This window comes from Eptesicus fuscus, chromosome 8, assembly GCF_027574615.1.
Source record: "Eptesicus fuscus isolate TK198812 chromosome 8, DD_ASM_mEF_20220401, whole genome shotgun sequence".
Taxonomy (NCBI): Eukaryota; Metazoa; Chordata; class Mammalia; order Chiroptera; family Vespertilionidae; genus Eptesicus; species Eptesicus fuscus.
In genome coordinates this window covers 5199343-5219273 of record NC_072480.1, presented here as the reverse complement: position 1 = coordinate 5219273, position 19931 = coordinate 5199343, and the positions used below count along the sequence as shown (strand labels likewise).

The following is a 19931-nucleotide window of genomic DNA, read 5'->3' as shown; positions in this document are numbered from 1 at the left end:
CAAAGGTGACCCCACATATATAGCAGATCTGAGAACTTGAGACTGAGCCAGTTGCCCTTTTTAAAAATAAAACATACCTAAGAATATTTTATGGACTCTAATTTTTAAGACTTTAAAAAAGCAGCCAGAAATTATTTTTGTTTACAAGTAAATTATAAATATTTTAAAGTTTAATTTTAGTGGTATTTTTAATTGCATTATCATTTCTTTATTTTTAATCCTAGAAATCGAAATATTTATATTTAAAATTGTATCTGATCTTTGGTAGAAGGAAGACAGCTTTTCCAACTCCGTTTTTGGGACTTGATTTCATCTTCCATAAAATCAAGGGGTTTTTGTATCAAGATAATCTCCAAAGGGAGGTCCACTACAAACTAAAATTTTCTTTCTATGACTTAATTAGAAATCAATATCATATGTGCCTCTAAGGAAAAATTTTGAACTTATTTTTAATTTTAGAAGAGCTTTTATTGCTGTTAATACCTTAAACTTTATAATGTATTGGTACCTTACTTTTATTATTACACTAACAAATTTGAAAATGGTATTTTATAAGAAAAAACATTGCATTTTTTTATTATGACATTACAGATGCCCCTTTTCCTCCCCTTTGCCCTCCTCCATCAGACATTGCATTTTATGTAAGCTATATATATATATCTCCTAATGAAGTCTATATAAAGTTTCAAATTAAATAGCCTATGTAAAAATAAAATTGTGATGTTTTAACAGTTTATAATTGTATATTCATAGATGTGTGTGGGTTTTTTAAAACAATTGTTGAAATAGGCACACATATGAGTAATGAGTGGTGAAATCTGATCTAGTAATAGTATTGGGTTTGTGAGCCAATGCTCAATGTATATTAGTCGCTTCTTCAATTTAGCTCAAATTCCTCAAATATGTAGGGCTTCAACTGGCATATTAGGTAAGAGCAACATTGAAATACTTAACCTAAAAGTAAAGATCAGTATTTAAAACATTAATATTGTTAATTTACCTAACTTACTATTAATACATGCTGTGTTTGATAATTTAAAATTCTTGGCACCATTTTCCTATTATTAACATAACTAGGGGCCCAGTGCATGAATTGGTGCAACTTGAACTGTGGGCCACGAGGCTGCAGTAGACACAGGGGTGGGTCTTGGCCCATCCTCCTTGCCCCCTCCCGGCCCTCCTGCCAACCCTCCCCTGTCCCCTGTCTGCAGGTAGCCCCCTCCCGCTGCTGCTGCTCCCACGTGCTGAATGGCACTGGCCCCGCTCACACCTGACGGCGCGGAGTGATTGGGGCCATTGCCAGCAGTGGGTGAAAGCAGTAGCTCCGGTGCCGGCTGCAGGTGCAAGTGGGGCCGGTGCCGGCAGTGGTTTCGAGCAGCGGCTCCACCACCAGCAGCAGGTGCGAGCAGGGCCGTCACCAGCAGTGGGCGCAAGAGGTGGCTGCCAGCCCCGATCCCCTCTCTGGAGCAGGGGGAGGTGGAGAAGCCCTGAGGGGCAATCTGGGCTGGCAGCCACCACTCACACCCACTGACAGCACCGAGCGATTGGGGCAGGCACCGAGCGCTGGCAGTGGGTGCAAGTGGGGCCGGCGCTGGTGCCGCCAGCAAGTGTGAGCAGCAGGGCGGGACCATGGCACGCGAGAGCAAAGAATTTTCAGTAACCACCAGAGGCTCGCCCTGATGACAGCGACTGGTGCCCGCCTTGGTCTGGCGCCCCCGCTCACCTGCTCCACCCTCTGATGCCTGCCATGTTCCACGCGTGACCCCTGGTGTTCAGCGCACGTCATAGTGACCAGTTGTTTGTTTCTTTGGTTGTTCTGCTGTTCAGTCTATTTGCATATTAGCATTTTATATAGAGAGATTTTATTTGTATCTTTTATTTCTTCTTGGTATATATAAAATGCCTTAATGTTTCTTCCTTTGTTTCTAAGGTCACTTATGAAGCACATAAGGAATACCTAGCCAAAATGTATGAAGAATATCAGAGACAAGAAGAGGAAAACATTAAAAAGGGAAAGAAAGGGAATGTGAGCACCATCTCTGGTCTTTCATCGCAGACGACAGGAGCAAAAGGTGGAATGGAAATTCGAGAAATAGAAGATCTTTCACAAAGCCAGAGCCCAGAAAGTGAGACAGATTACCCTGTCAGCACCGACCCTGGAGACTTGCTTATGTCAACAAAAGTGTCAGATGATATTCTTGGGAATTCAGACAGACCGAGAAGTGGTGTACATGTGGAAGTGCATGATCTTTTAGTTGATATAAAAGCAGAGAAAGTGGAAGCAACAGAAGTAAAGCTGGATGATATGGATTTATCACCAGAGACCCTAGTAGGTGGAGAGAATGGTGCCCTTGTGGAGGTTGAATCTTTGTTGGATAATGTATATTGTGCTGCTGTTGAGAAACTTCAGAACAATGTACATGGAAGTGTTGGTATCATTCAAAAAAGTGAAGAAAAGGATAATGGCCCATTGATAACATTAGCCGATGAGAAAGATGATCTTCCTAATAGTAGCACATCATTTCTCTTTGATAAAATACCCAAACAGGAAGAGAAACTTCTTCCTCAACTTTCTAGCAATCACATTATTCCGAATATTCAGGACACACAAGTGCATCTTGGTGTTAGTGATGATCTTGGGTTGCTTGCTCACATGACTGGTAGTGTAGACTTAACTTGTGCAAGTATAATAGAAGAAAAAGAGTTCAAAATCCATACAACTTCAGATGGAATGAGCAGTATTTCCGAAAGAGACTTATCATCTAAAGGGTTAGAGTATGCTGAAATGACTGCTACAACTCTGGAAACTGAATCTTCTGGTAGTAAAATTGTACCAAGTATTGATGCTGGAAGTACAGTTTCAGATACTGAGAGATCTGATGATGGCAAAGAATCAGGAAAAGAGATCCGAAAAATTCAGACCACTACTACAACACAAGTAAGTTACCTAACATGAGTTCTAAAAATGCATCAAATAGATGTTGCATTGTTAGCATTAAAGCAGAGTAATTTCTTACCAGTTACACTGTGCTTATATTTAATTATGGTAAAATAGATTTTATAGAATTGGATAGTATGGTAGTACATATTAAATAAATTTAAAATAGCTGAATTATATTTCCAATTCTGTGTAACTTTGCTCAATCTCTCTGGGCCTGAATTTGCTTATATTGTACTACAGATTATACTAGATTAAACTATGACATTAGGGTAAGCTGACCAGATTTTAACATTGGTAAAGTGGGACACCATTGACCGGGGGTAGGGGGGTTCTTGATTAAAAATTTGGTCTATATGGAGCAACAAAAATTTTCATAGAACGCAAAAATAGTATTGTAATATATTTTTTAAAATTTCAACATAAGTACAATTTACAAATATAATAAATAAAAAAATATGTATAGTATTATTTTATTCTTTGGCATATTTCTCATTTGAGTGATTTTTTTTTAGTAGATCGCTGTCGTTGTTTAAAAGGTCATGAATTTGCCGTAATATAAGTCGTAAGTGTCACTTTCAAGGCCGGCGCTAGACTTTTTGCCGCCACTATAAAATATAAATAATACGACTACTGCCTGCTAAATTCAAGAAAATTTATGTATTTATGAAATAAATAAATTACTTACCTAAATTACCTGAATAGCTGATTTGTAATGACATCACTTGTTTAACTAGCTTACTAGCACGCAGTACGATGTGTATCGTCTGAGAGACAGTTACAAAATGTTTTCGTCGTTGCCAATCCCAAAAAATGCCATTGTTCATTAAGTCCAAACAATGGTGGTCGAATTCTAACAACTGATCAACAATGCGAACTTTGATAAGCAGTTCTCGATAATCAGTTCTCAACAATTATTTGTTATTATTAAAGTTTAACATTATAAAATTAACAAAAATAATATAAAACTCATATCCTGGCTAAATAGCCACCTGGCTGCCGAAAACCGTATATTCCCTTCCCGTTCTCCTGCCATTCCCTAGCTTGTCGTGCATTCTTTCCAAAAATCGGGACTTTTTTAAAACGCCGCAGGACGTGGGACAAATTGTTAAAAATCTGGACTGTCCCGCCAAAAGCAGGACGTCTGGTCACCTTACATTAGGGGCTCACCTAGTTCTAACATTTTATGACTCTGTGACTACATGTACACATTTTGTACTCAATATCTTCGCTCTGAATACTCAATTTAAATTTTTTTGTTGTCATTGCTGAAAGTATTACAGATGTCCCCTCCCCCCCATTGACCCCCTCCAACCTGCTCTCAACCCCTCCCCAGCTCCAGCCCCAAGCTTTCCCAGCACTATTGTCTGACAATGGGCTATGCATATAAGTTCATTGGTAAATCTCTTCCCATACCCCCCACCCCACCACTGTTTCCCTCTGAAATACATCAGTCTGTTGTATGCTTCAATATCTCTGTATCTTTTTTGTTCATCAGATTTTTTTCATTAGATTTCATATGTAAGTGAGATCATGTGATACTTACCTTTGTCTGAATGGCTTATTTTGCTTAGCATAATACTCTCCAGATCCCTCCATGCTGTATCAAAGGATAAGAGATCATTTTTTACAGCTGCATAGTATCCCATTGTGGAAATGTACCACTGTTTTTTAATCCATTCACCTACTGATCGGCACGTGGGCTGTTTCCAAGCTATTTTACATAATGCTGCTATGAACATAGGGGTGCATATATTGTTTCTGGCTTCTTAGGATATATTCCTAAAAGTGGGATCACTCAGTCGAATGGCAGTTCCATTTTTATTTTTTGAGGGAACTCCACACTGTTTTCCATAGTGGTTGTACCAGTCTGCATTCCCACCAGCATTGTGCTAGGGTTCCTTTTTCTCCACATCCTTGCCAGGGAAATGAACACATTCCTAGAAAAATACAATCTTCCAAAACTGAAACAGAAAAAAGCAGAAAACCTGAATAGGCCAATAGTAACTGATGAAACCATTCTCCTTAAAAAGCAAGACAGAGTTGTCCATTTTCACCACTTTTATTCAATACTAGAGGCCCGATGCATGAAGATTAGTGCAAGAATGGGCCTTCCTTACTCTGGCTGCCAGCACTGCCTTTGCTCCAGCCTGGAGCCTCCTTTCTGCCTTCCCACACTGCCCAGAGGCCCGGAGCAGCTGGGGTGGTGCGGAAAGCCTGCATCGTCACCATGGCGATGACGCAGTCCCACCCCACTCTCGGCCACTTGGCGCCTGTGTATGCAAATTAACCCACTATCTTTGTTGGTTTAATTTGCATACTCACGCCTGATTGGCTGTTGGGCATTGCAAAGGTACGGTCAGTTTGCATCTTACTCTTTTATTAGTGTGGATAGTACCCAAAGTCCTAGTCACAGCAATCAGACAAGAAGACAAAATAAAAGGCATCCAAATTGTAAAGGAGGAATTAGAACTGTCATTATTTGCAGATGACATGATATTTTATATAGAAAACCATAAAGACTCAACCAAACAACTACTAGATTTAATAAATGAATTCAGCAATATAGCAGGATACAAAATTAACACCCAGAAATCGATGGCGATTTTATCCACCAATAATGAATTCTCACAAAGAGAAACTAAAAAAAAAAAAAAAAAAAAAATTCCCATTTACCATTGCAACAACAAAAAAATTAAGATGCTTAGGAATAAACTTAACCAAGTAGGTAAAAGACCTGTACTCGTAATTAATTTTAACCTTTTAAGCTTCATTCCCAGACCTGTTCTGTGGATTATAGAAAAGAGGACTTGGAGCCCAGATTGAACTGGTAGATGAAATGAAGGGGAAGGGAAGAAGGACATGTTATTTATCAAGTGCCTGCTATGTTCCAGGCAATGTGATATATGTTTTCAGATTTAATCCTCAGATCAACCCTGTGAGGTAGGTAATATGGCTGAGGAAATTTGCAGTTATTAGCAGTGAGAATTTTTTTCTTACAATCACATGGATATAAAGTTATTATGAGGAAAATTAAAGACTCTAAGGCCTGGTGGGGAGGAAATGTTAGTGCTTCAGTTTTGGCCTCACCAAAGTAAAACGAAAAATGGATGATTTTTTCTGATGTGGATTTTAATTATTGATCTTTGAGTTTTAAGTCTACTTCCTTATTTTCTAGGCTAAATAATGCCTTAGAATTAAGAGTTGAAAAAAAACTTTTATGTTTTATGATTTGTTTTGTTGCTGTTCTCTGAGTTTTACAAAATTCACTGTAAATTTAACATGTTCTATTATAAAGAGTAAGCCATATACCTAACTAGTGTCTTTGTACTCTAATAAGATTCCTTAATAATAGATTTTGTGTGTGGGAAAAGTTTCTTCATTTTTGTCTCTGTTAACTGACAATTGCCATTTTTGTGGTCGATGTACTACAGTGATAATTGTCAGGGTATGGGAATATTGAATTAGCTATAGATTTAAAATAAAGGACAGCATGATGCATTGTTTATTGAATATAATAATCATTAGGTTTGTCTGGTTTTCATTCAGAGTGCATGGGCATTTTCTGGTTTTTCATTATATTAAATGCATTTGCTTTTTCTAAATTGAAGTATCATGAGCAAAATAGACTTTGAAGTTAACTTGAATCTGTTCAATTAATATTTCTTTTAATCTTGTGTTTTTAACTACAATTAGTTGATGACATATATTCGGTATACTTTACTTTCATAAGGAAGAAATATGGGCTAATGTAAAGCCTCCAAAACAGGGGTAAAGTGAGTCTGGTTTTCCGTGTGTACATTGATATTAAACTTAGGTATTTGATTTTTTTGCTTAGTTCATGAAACTGCAAAAATAAAAATAGTAGCCCTCAGCTCTAAAAGGTTCCTGAGCAGGGAATCACTAGGTGAACAATATATATACTATCTAATAAAATAGTATATGCAAATTGACCATACCTCTGCTACACCCACAAGCCACGCCCACCAGCCAATCAGGAGCAAGTGTGAAAATTAACCCAACCAAGATGGCTGCGGCCACAGAGAGAGCAGGAGGCTTGGGTTTCCCTGGCAATGGAGGAAGCCAAGCTTTCTGCACACCCAGGCCTGCCTTGGCCTCCGCTTACGGCTACAAAGTTTCAATTATAGAAGATAAATAAATCCCAACAAAAATGATGGCAGCCACAGAGTGAACAGGAGGCTTGGCTCTGCTAAAGGCTACAAAGTTTCAATTATAGAAGATAAATAAATCCCAGACACCAGGGCCTCTGCTTGGGTTGCCCGGGGGTGTGGCCAGCCTGCAAACCACCACAGGCTCCTCGCCCAGGCCGACTCACGCCCCAAGGGAACCCCCACCCTGATCCAGGACACCCTTCAGGGCAAATCATCCGACCCCCACCTGAGCAGCAGGCCTCTATCCTATCTAATCCTATCTAATAGAAGGATAATATGCAAATTGACTGTCACTTCAACACACAAGATGGCTGCCCCCATGTGGTCAAAGATGACTGCCCCCATGTGGACACAAGATGACCACCGCAAGATGGCCTGCAGGGGAGGGAAGGTGGGAGGGACCAGGCCTGCAAGGGCAGGCAGTTGTGGGGGGACCAGGCCTGCAGGGGAGGGCAGTTAGGGGCAATCGGACTGGCAGGGGAGTGGTTAGGCATCAATCAGGCTGGCAGGGGAGTGGTTAGAGGGTGATCAGGCTGGCAGGCAGAAGCGGTTAGGGGCAATCAGGAAGGCAGGCAGACAAGCAGTTGGGAGCCAGCAGTCCTGGATTGTGAGAGGGATGTCCTGCTGCCCGTTTAGGCCCTATCCTACTGTGATTAAATGGGCAGTCGGACATCCCTCGAGGGGTCCCAGATTGGAGAGGGTGCAGGCTGGGCTGAGGTTCACACACCCCCATGCACGAATTTTGTGCACCGGATATATATATATATATATATATATAAAGTAGCCTACTTAAGTCATAAGCAAAAGCTTTATTCATACACTTACTTTACTATACTTATTGTTTTTATTTTGAAATCAGTAATTTCTTTTGCACTCTACAAATGTTCACCTTTTATTTCTCTAGGCTGTTCAGGGTCGGTCTCTTACACAACAGGACAGAGATCTCCGTGTTGATTTAGGATTTCGAGGAATGCCAATGACTGAGGAACAGCGGCGCCAGTTCAGCCCAGGTCCACGCACTACAATGTTTCGTATTCCTGAGTTTAAGTGGTCTCCAATGCACCAACGACTTCTCACCGATTTACTATTTGCTTTAGAAACAGATGTACATGTTTGGAGAAGGTAGAAATATTTCTTTTCTAGAAATAAGACTACTTTCATTTAAGAAATGTCCTTTTTATCTTTTACTCTTAAAATTAATACCACATACTAAATGTATTTTTATTAATGAGTTTATAAGATATATGTATTGTTAAAATAAAATTTTAAATTATTTTATGACACCTATTTTTGAGACTATATCAGTTAAAATATAATCACTTAATGAAAACCAAGTGTGCATAAATTAAGTCAATACCTTGCCTCACTTTTGATTTAATTTTTAATAGCAAATTTACAACAAATTGATTATGAGAGTGTGTCATTTATATAAATTAGGAAATTGATGGTACTCTGTAACAGAGTATGCCACTATCACAAGTATCAGTGGTGCAGTATTCTCAAGACTCAAATGGGTTCCTCTGCTTCTCCTGATTTTTCTTCTAAGATTCAAGGTGGTTGCTTCAGCTTCCAGGATTGAATCAATGTAGGAAACTTGCCCTAACTAGAGGGTATGGATGACTCTTCATCTTCCTCCTTCATATCCTTCTTTCCACCTCTTTCTTTAATCCTCCTCCATTCCTCTTCCTTTCTTTCCTTTTTTCTCCTCCTCTTCTCTTTCTTCTTTTATGTTTTGTTTTAATTGAAGCCACTCAAGAAATTTCCCCCTTATATCTCACATGCTAGCAGGATCATATGCTCTTTTCTAAGTTAATCACCAGCAAAAGGAAATCCTATCTAATAAAGAGGCTATATGCTAATTGACTGCCACACCCTCAAAGATGGCGGCGCCCATAGCCACAAGATGGGGGTGCCCAGTACGCTCAGGTGCACGGCACGTCTGGGCCCCTCCTCAGGCGGATCTGCTCTGTGCGCCTGCCTCCGGAGTCCCTCAGTCCTCTCAGTCTCCCCCCCCCCCCCCCCAGGGCCGGCCCGAGGCGCAGGCAAGCCTCAGATGGCAGTTGCCCAGCCACCCAGGGCCGGCTCAGGGCGCAGGCAAATCTTGGATGTCAGCTGCCCAGCCAACGCCCAAGGCGCAGGCAAGCCTCAGATGGCAGTTGCCCAGCCTCCCAGGGCCTCCTGAGGCTCAGGTAATCAGGGCCGGCCAAGGCTTGCACTGCCGGCAGTGGCAGCACCAGAGGTGTGATGGGGTGTGCCATCCCCTGATCGCCTGATCACCTCCTGCCCCTGAGGGCTCCCAGACTGTGAGAGGGGGCAAGCCAGGCTGAGGGAACCCCTCCAGTGCATGAGTTTTCATGCACCGGGCCTCTAGTCCTATATAGTAAAACCCTAATATGCAAATAAACCGAACAGTAAAATGACCAGTGCTTAGGGGTAGCACCGCTCAGCCAGAAGCCTGGTTCATGGCTGGCAAGCGCATCGGTGGTGGCGGGAGCTTCTCCTGCCTCCACTGCAGGTGGGCAGTAAGGAACGAGGGGGTCCCAGTCTGCTAGAGCCCCGGACTAAGAGAGGGATGTCTGACTGCCAGCTTAGGCAGACTTCCCCCAAGGGGTGGTCCTGGACTGCGAGAGGGTGCAGGCCAGGCTGAGGAACCCCCCCAGTGCAAGAATTTTGTGCACCGGGCCTCTAGTGGAATTATAAAGACTGATCTGTACAGAGCAATATTGGTCAGTAATCTAGTAGCTGGGGTGAGGCGAACCTTTCCTATACCCGGTCTAGTTCAATAATTGAACAAAATCTTGATTGTGTTAGCATAGAAGAGGAATATGGAAGTAGTCAAGGTCTGCCACATAATGTTTTTACTTCTGATGTTATTGTATTAGTTTGTCCTTAGTCTACTGATGTATAGAAACAAAGGTATTTTCCTTGCTAGTGTTGTTACATGATAAATTACGTACAGATAATAAAGAAGGAACCTAGAATACCATGAAAGACATTAAGGTTAACATGAATATCAATGTATTAAAATTGTGTAATTTCCTAATTACAGTATTAGTGGCTTCTAAGTGAGTGATAGTCAATTTTCTTTCCTTTAACATACGGTGTAACTTGGTTTCCTTTCAAGGGCTCTCAAAAAATTTCCCAAACAGAGTCTATATAATTAAAAATTTTTTAAACACAGAGCTTATATTTAGGACAGGGGAAAACATCTTGAGAGCTAAGATATAATATATGATATTGTACAATTCTAAAAGTTGAGAATCATTGACTTAAATTAGATCATGAAGTAGTTTCTTCCTTTCCCCCGTTAGAATATAGTTCATATTCTTGACTGACACCGAACTAAAGCAGTGTATTTCACTGAATATCTGCGTTGCATGTTTTGTATGGGGAAACTCTACTGCCAACCTTTGAGGTCTTTTCTCTTTTTATTCAATAAATCTTTGAATTTTTAATGATTTATTTCTCCTACTACATCACTTCTGTGACTAGCAATATACATTTTCAGTATGGCTGGTCAGAGGTAGGGGGCTGGAGTCTGGTGATGCAACAAACTGAAACTGCTTAAAAGGTAGCAAAACGTTGTTAACTATCCAGTTGTTTTGCCTTTTAATACAAAATGAATAACTGGCAAAAATAAATATTTTCAGCCAAATTCATTGATATAGTCCTATACCTTTCAATATATTTCTTGGGAAACAAAATACTAGATTAATACACACACATAATAACCATGTAAAGGTGCTAAATTCTTGGTAATATAAAATGTCAATTTTAAATTATATTATTTTCTGAAAACTCCATTTTAAATTTGCCTAGCTCTTCATTATTTGTAACTTAAAAAATGTTATTATAAACTGTCTAAATTTCTTATTCTTAAGCCAAGGAATTGTTCATTTGCATTTTGTTTTTCTTCTATTTTAGCCATTCCACAAAGTCTGTAATGGATTTTGTCAACAGCAATGAAAACATTATTTTTGTACATAACACAATTCACCTCATTTCCCAAATGGTAGACAACATCATCATTGCTTGTGGAGGAATTTTACCTTTGCTCTCTGCTGCTACATCACCAAGTGTAAGTACTTTGCCTCCATCTAGTGGTTATATTGTATAATTACTTGACTAGAGCATGTCAGTGGTGTTCCATACTGTATACAGGTTTATTAAGGCCTAGGACTCATAAAAAAAGGTATCTAAAAACTTAGGCTCTAAGTTTATAGGTGGATTTTAACAAAATATGTTCATCTAAGGTAACTTGTAACTATATGAAGTTATATTTATCCATTCATATTAATGTTTGTCAGTTTTGGGATCCAGCTATGTGTGTTTATGAAAATATTTCTCTGGTAATTCTAATAAATACTTCTTATAAATAGTCATAACTAGAGATTATTTATTTTGTGTATGTTGTTTATCCCTTCAAATATAATATTATAATAAACTGTTAAAATCCTCGTTCTGTAAATCTTGATGTTCTAAATAGAAATATATACTTAATCATGAATATAAATGTAGAAAAAAATTATAAATGCAATCTCATATAATTTATTTGACATATTATTTCTAAACTACATCTAGGATGTTTACCTTCCTGCTCTCTGAGATTTGATCTTAAGCAATTTGTTTCAAAGAGAACCAAATTAATAATTTCTAAGAGTGTTTCTTATTTAAAACTAGACACTTAGATAGGAAAATTACAAAACATGCTGTTTTTATGCTATCTTAAAAATTTCATAATCATTGAAATCCTCAGAAAACTTTATGTTCTCACATGGCCTTTAATAGCATTTTTATCTGACTTTATTTGCTGGTTCGACATTTATTTAAAAAAATATTGTTTGTCTCTATATAAAACATTGAAATGTGTTAATAGCATAAGGTTGAAAGTCAATCAGTGTTAATTATGTCATTTATAATATAGTAGGTAAATGCAAACTTTATATTTAGTTATCATTTTAAAAAATATCTCTGATCCATATAAAAAAATTTTGGCACCATAGCTGTCTACTGAAATGAGAAAGAATAGAAAATTATGCTTCCCATATTACCTGTGTTCTTGCTATCATATTAGAAACTCATCTCTAAGCCCAAGAAGTATACTTTTTTCCAAAGAGAGACCTGTTTTGTTAAGATGTCTTTTACTAGCCCTGGCCAGGTAGCTCAGTTGATTAGAGCATCATCCCCTATACACCAAGATTGTGGGTTTGATCCCTGGTCAGGGCACATAAAGTATCAACCAATGCATTTGTAAATAAGTGGAACAACAAATCATTACTTATCTCTCTCTGTCTCTCCCTCCCACCATCGCCCCCCTCTCAAATGAATAAATTTTTAAAAAAGAGGGTGATGTAGTTTCTTTTTTTTTTTTTTAAAGATGTCTTTTACTTGGTAAGGCAGTGTTTCCAAATTGATCTCTGGCTTTATTTCATCATTAACACACTTCTTCTACATGACTCTTTTGCTTACTACACTTTTGTCATTGCTACCACTCCCAAACAACCTGAACTTAATATTAGCAGCAGAAGATTGTACTCTCAAATCCCCATTCTCTCACAGGTACATATACTTCAATTTCATCCATGAATTTACTCAAGAAGTCTAGAAAACATGGAGGCTAGTTCAGGTGGATGTGCAGCAGAACATATCATCATTAGGACTTTAATGGAATTAGTAGCTAACCAAGGAAATAGAGCCAGGAAAAAAATCGTTGAGTGCAGGTAGCCTGTGAGATTAATATACTATCCCTTCTTTTAATCTGGTTTTCTCTGGAGATATATATCAAATACCAGTAAATTGACAATTGTGTATGATTTTAAAAAAAGCATTGTAATACTGAGGCAGGGAGAATTGTTTTTCTTTTGTCTTTTATACACTAAAAACTGAATAAATCAGTGTTTTCCTTCTGGCATTTTTTTTATCATATAAATTTTGTTTTATGTCCTATAAATTATCATTTATTATCAATACATTTTAAAAGTTTGTATTGAAATTCATTTTTAAATATATCATTTTAAAATTTCTGCAGAACAAAAAAAAATTGGCTTTATATAAAGTTAACAGTTGGTGCTAAAATTTTCATAGGTTTCAGATATTCACATTACTATACAGTCTTCCAGATTTTAAAGCTAAAAATGTAACTATCAAGATAGGGAAATATTAAATTAATGGAATATAAAGTATATAATATTTCACTACCCAAATTTGCTTATTTTTATTTTATAATGAATGTACAGTAAAGATACTGACATTTTGAGGGTTTGATTTTCAAACATATTACCTGTGCAATTTTGACTAGTATAGTTTGAGTTTGGAATTACTTAAAGCCTAAACTGTTTTCAAAAGACTTGGAAATTCATTCAGTAGTAGAAACTTTTCTTCTTTGTTTCTATATTTTTGTTATTTTGGTCCATTAACTGATTTTACCTACGCCTGGTTATATACCAATTTTATGTACTTTGAATCAATTGTGTCCCTAAAAGAAACAGCTAGAATCATTTCTCCCACTTTATACTAGTGGAACTGTATTTGGTGCTGACTGCTGAGTATTGTTTTCTATTCCTTGACTGTATAATATTCTTGCTAAAAATTATAATGTAGTAGAGGGGGAAAGTTAGAAAGGAGGATATTGAATAAAGAAGGAATTAGAACTAAAATATGGAACATTTTTTTACTTAGTTTTAAAATGTGAAAAGCCAAGTGACATATTTGGAAGGAATAAATGAAAAAGGAATCATTGACAACATCAGATTACCAAAGAGAAACATTATCATGTAGATGCCATTAAAATTTTAAAAGAGAAATAAGAAATATTTGAAACTAATGCTTGAGTGATCTGATAACTTTGTTTAGGTTTATGGAGTTTTTCAAAATATTCATGCATTTTATGTGGATATGCATTTAATGAAAAATTATGAGAAATTATGGTATGGCAGTGGTTGGCAAACTTTTTATATATGAATCAGATAGTAAATATTTTCAGTTTTGTGGGCTGTATGGTCTCTGTCCCATGTACTCAACTATGATTTTGAAGCCTAGACAGTTACATAAAGGATTTGGATATATGTGTCTCTCAATAAAACTTTATTTATAAAAATAGCTAGTGGGGCAGATTTGACTTGTGGGTTATAGTTTGCATCATTTCTTCAAGTAAATACAAATATCATAATAAATGTTTTAGTGTGAAAACTTTATTACTTATTACTGAAACTTAGTGTGAAATTTTAATAGAGCTTAACATTTATTACAGTTTAATTTTTTAAAAGCAATTTCTGAGTATTACAGGCATTATGTTCCACTAGGAGAGATGTAACTTTTGTCAGCCATGCTACTTTTCTTTAGCATTTGACATGTCTAATGTTGAGATTATATTTAACTAGGAGAGTGTAAGTAGAATGCTAAGAATTCTGCATAGTTGTCTATTTTAAAAAATGACTCAAAGCTCAGCACAGGAATATGTCTTTCCCATATAATTTACTTCTTATTATAAAAAACAAACTTGTTTCCTGTTATCAGTAAGATTCAGACATGATCTTTGGACGTTTTGCTTTAATATAAGGTATATGAGTTTTAGCATAAATCTTATATTTTAACTTGGGTTCTACCACTTCCTGGATATGACCTTAACTGCAACTTTGTCATTTATTAAAAGGTGTTCATGTTACTGATCCCATAGGGAGTTTGTTGAAAATTGTTAGGTATATATGTAAAGTGCTCTAGAGAAGCTCTTATTGAATGTTTCCTTCATTTAGTTCCTTTTGGAACTATTTATTCAGAATTGTATCATAGAATAATCTTCCCATTTATAAACTAAAGCTGTCATACTAAAAATTCTGAAGTTTAAAAGAAGATATTTGACACAAATTTAGTTATTATGGGTTTTGATGGCAAAATACTAAAATGATATAATATTTTTGCCTGTTGTTTCCATGGGATTGGCATAGTGCTTGTCTATTTTCTGCCCTGGGACCTTATATGAATACAACAATCCATACTAAGGATAACATTTGTGTATTGCTGTTGCAGTATCATCATGTATGAAAATTTGAGCTGTTTATATTCATCTTTCTTATAAGAAAATATCTTAATGGAAACTTCAAGGAAAAAGGAGTATAGTGATAGAATATTTATATTATAATGAACACCTTGAACTTAATATCCATGGAAGAATAGGAGTTTATTGAGTTTCAATTTTGCCTATATCATTTAAAATCATATGTGGCATAGAAAATAAATTACAAAAATAATTTCAAGTCTTTAATTAAGACCAATGGTTTTAACTTTAGACCTCTTAGTATGTATTTTGACCAATCTTTGTTTTCAGGAAGGAACATTATTTTTGTTGATTTTTTGGAGTTAATGTTTTCATGATTAGCTATTTGAATCAAACTCTTATTTACTAGTATTTTCTACACATTGTGCAAGTTAGTCATAAATGAAAGGAAGAAATAGGAGGAAAAAATGAAGAAAAGTAAGAAACATAGATCAACTGCAAATTGCAAAATGACTTTGTGATTTTAGATTGACCATTTTGGTCAGTCATCCAGAAGACTGAATGCTTAGAATTTAATTCAGTTTCATCTATGGTTTATTTTCTCTGTTATAGAAAAATAATTGAGGCTGATATTTTTGGCTTTCCTAATAGTTTCAAAGTCATAAGAAAGAAGAACAACTTTTTCTGTTAAAAAATGATGACAAAATCTTAATATTGGTAATGTTTTCTTACCATTATCAGAATATTTAGTTAATAGATTTGAAAATATTTTTTGTTTTATCTCATAACACTGATTATTCTTTAGTATTCTCAGGAAGATTTTGTATGTTCTCCTATACAATGTACCATGTAAATAGTGTCTTTTGAAATTTATGCTCACATATATTTGATCAGAGAATAGGAACAGTTGATGACTTTTACTGTAAACAATTCTACTCAAAATTTTCAATATATTAAATATAATTCTTATAAGATTCTGAAGCTAAAATATCTATCTATTTAGGTTAGTTCATATGCAGACTCCATTTAGTACCAGGTATATCAATAAATTCTTTCCTAGCAAGGGACAGTGGTCTTTAAGTTATAATCACTGAAATATGTTATCTTTTATTAACTTCTGGTGGATTTGATCTATAGGAGGGGCTCCAAATTATAACATAATTTTTTAAAGAAAATTCTAGAAGTATGGTATAAATAGTTTATTTTCCTAAGTCATTTCTGCCTAAACCAGTACAGGCTCTTACAGAAACATTATACTAGTTTATTTACTAAATGTTCCTTAGCCATCTGCTAGAAGAAAGATACTTAATTTACAAAATAGGATATGCATAATTTCTAATACATAACTTACATTTATAGACATGTTATTTGGGCAGAGTTATTCTAATAAAAAAATAAACAACTCTAAATATTTGACATTTGATTTCAGTCATTTTAATTTATAAAATGAATTCCTCTTCTGAGATTTTGGCTTTTAATAAAATACTCAAATATAATTTTAAAATATATTATTTTGTGTTTCAATTTTATATTGTATTTTTATTTAATTTTAATAATTTTCTTTTCTTGTACTTTTTTGGTCTGTTGTCTGTTTTGTCTAATGCATGTCCAGGGTTCTAAGGTTAGTATTAACTTCAGTAATTTTCAGGTGTTTAGTTTTAAATTTTATTTTTACTTATTTATGAATTTTTTGACTTGGTTATATTTTGCGTTTCTATACCATCTTTAACATTAGGCATGCCTTCAGCATATTTAAAAAATTCACTGAATATTCTTAGTTTATTGACGAATTACTGTTTTATTATACAATTAACTTTAGAGTATCGTAATGTAATGAAAACAATGTTTCAGTCATATGTACAATCAGATGTCAGATGCTTCCAATGAAAGGAAATTGGATAGAATATATTATTTTAAGATTAGTAGCAATCATATGTGAATGCTCTTTATTTTTAAACCTGATTTGATTTTCATATAATATTTCATTAAAATTGTAAATTATTTTTATTTATTTATTTATTTATTTTAATATATTTTATTGATTTTTTACAGAGAGGAAGGGAGAGGGATAGAGAGTCAGAAACATCGATGAAAGAGACATATCGATTAGCCTCCTCCTGCACATCCCCTACTGGGGATGTGCCTGCAACCAAGGTACATGCCCTTGACCGGAATCAAACCTGGGACCTTTCAGTCCACAGGCCGACGCTCTATCCACTGAGCCAAACCGGTTTCAGCGAAAATTGTAAATTATTTTTATGTGGAATGTATTAAGAACTCCTTTTTAAGTTATGGTTTGTATTAAAATGAGTACTTTTAATTTAAAAATGTGTTTAGTCAAAGATAACAATTTGGAAAATTATATGGATGCTAATAATTTTGTTTATAATTTCTATTTATAATTCACTCATTTAAAAATGAAAGCCCTAGCAGGTCTGGCTCAGTGAATGGAGCACCAGCCGGTGTACTGAAGTGTCCCAGGTTTGATTCCTGTCAAGGGCAAGTGCCTCAGTTGCAGGCTCAATCCCGGGCCTCAAGTAGGGGTGCTTGTGGGAAGCAACCAATCAATGTGTCCCTCTCACATTATGTTTCTCTGATTCTCTCCCATCCTTCCACTCTCTCTAAAAATTAATTGAAAAATATCCTTGGGTGAGGATGAACAAAATACAAAAATGAAAGCATATTTTGAAGGTTAAATCTTGTAGACCCCAAAAGACTCAAAAATATGACATTGACTAACGAAGTGAGTTAGGCTTCTAATAATTTCAGAAGTTCCGAATGATGAAGAAGTTATTTGAGAACATATCTATAGATATCCTAAAATTCTAATATCTTGGGCCCTGGCTAGGTTGCTCAGTTGGTTAGAGCTGTGTTCAGCAAACTGCGGCTCGCGAGCCATATGCGGCTCTTTGGCCCCTTGAGTGTGGCTCTTCCACAAAATACCACGGCCTGGGCAAGTCTATTTTGAAGAAGTGGCGTTAGAATAAGTTTAAGTTGAAAAAATTTGGCTCTCAAAAGAAATTTCAGTCGTCGTACTGTTGATATTTGGCTCTGTTGACTAATGAGTTTGCCGACCACTGGGTTAGAGCATCATTCCAATGTACCAAGGTTTTGGGTTCAATCCCTGTTCAGGACACATGCAAGAATCAACCAATGAGCCCTAGCCGGTTTTGCTCAGTGGATAGAGCATCAGCCTGTGGACTGGAGGATCCTGGGTTCAATTTTGGTCAAGGTCATATGGCTGGGTTGCAGGCTCGATCACTGCTAGGGGGTGTGCAAGAGGCAGCTAATCAGTGATTCTCTCTCATCATTGATGTTTCTCTCTCTCCCTCTCCCTTCCTCTCTGATTTCAATAAAAATATATTTTTTCAAAAGAATCAACCAATGAATGCATAAATAAGTGGAACAACAAATTGATGTTTTTTCTTTCAAAAAATCAGTAAATACAAAATAAAATTTTAATATCTTGAAAAATTATTTTGAATGATTAAAAGATCTAAGCATTGAACAGATCTTCCATTCTATTATAAAATTATGTTGATAACTGTGACTTAAAAGAGATTTTATATAAAATGAATGTCTTTGCTTTTCATGTAATCTATTGGTGGTGTGCCCACAGATTTTTAATACATGCTATAACATGATACTGAATATCAATGAAGTGCTAGGAAATAAAGAATTTGAATTTTGAAAATCCAATTATTTCTTTAATCCATAAGTACTAAATTGGCATAATGTTGTCAATCGACATTAAAAGCAAATTTTTGAATATTTTCAAGCTCATTTTAGAAAGACTGATTTTGCCACTATTTTGATGTTATGGTGGAAGGAAGAAAGGTTGTTAATTCTCCATTTAGAATCAAGTTATATAGTACTTGCAGTAGTCGCTTTCATTTTTATTACCCATCTTGTACACAAGAAGTTTTTAAAAGTTGCCTTTAAAAAAGTCATTATTTTCTGATGACATTTCCATGTTAATATGAGCAAGAATATGTTTAAGTAGAATGATGGATATAAGCAATGTCAAAATGAAACAATAATTTGGAGCATGTACCTATAATATATGCTTACCTTGTAGTTCAATTTATCATTTGAAGAGCTAAACTTAATCAATATGGCTAGTATGTCTATTTTCAGAAATTTTAAAGAGTAATATTTTTATTTATAAAGCATTCTTTACTTTACTCTACTCTTTGAGACATTGAGAAAATGAGGCCTAGTCATAATGAACCAAAATAACTAAAATGTTATGTGATAAACAGTGAAAAGTAAAATAAGAAATGTTGCTATTGCTTATAAAATCCAGTTATACATCTTAAGAAACAGAATACTTTGTAACATTACCCTTGAAAGCTGGAAATTATATTTTATTATTGACAATATTTAGTGAAAGTGTAGCTTCTACTGATCCTTCTTATTACTAGTGTTTATATCTTAGAAGAATTAATGATCTTCTTGATTATTTTTACCTTAGATTTTTACTGTATATTTGAGATACCTAGTGGTTTTAGACTGTTCTGAAATGGATAAGAAATTGTTATACATTCTAATTGGACACTTGCCTCATTTTGATGCCAAACTAGAGTGCCATATATTTTCTCTAGTAGTCATTATACATTTACAAGAAAGAAAAAGTAACACATTTTTTTTTTATAAACAAGAGAGGAATTTAGAAAAGAAATATTTTTTAAAAGTAGTATAAATGTATGTGCTATTATTTCCAAATATCTTTGCAAAATGATCTTCAGTTTGGAATGTAGTTTTTATAAGTAATGACATTTAAATCTAACATTGATTTTAAAAATAGACTTTTCCTTTATTCAAGAAT

The 19931-nt window shown here is 35.5% G+C and overlaps 1 protein-coding gene across 2 annotated transcripts in view; it reads left to right on the top strand.

Annotated features, from left to right (window-relative positions):
• NBEA (neurobeachin) overlaps window positions 1-19931 on the top strand; it is an 896160-nt gene that overhangs the window by 266674 nt on the left and 609555 nt on the right. For both annotated transcript variants that reach the window (XM_028135810.2, XM_008158996.3), the window contains exons 22-25: window positions 1931-2938; window positions 8015-8232; window positions 11035-11188; window positions 16716-16724. In XM_028135810.2, the coding sequence (XP_027991611.2) occupies window positions 1931-2938; window positions 8015-8232; window positions 11035-11188; window positions 16716-16724 (1389 nt within the window). The remainder of the gene's footprint in view (window positions 1-1930; window positions 2939-8014; window positions 8233-11034; window positions 11189-16715; window positions 16725-19931) is intronic.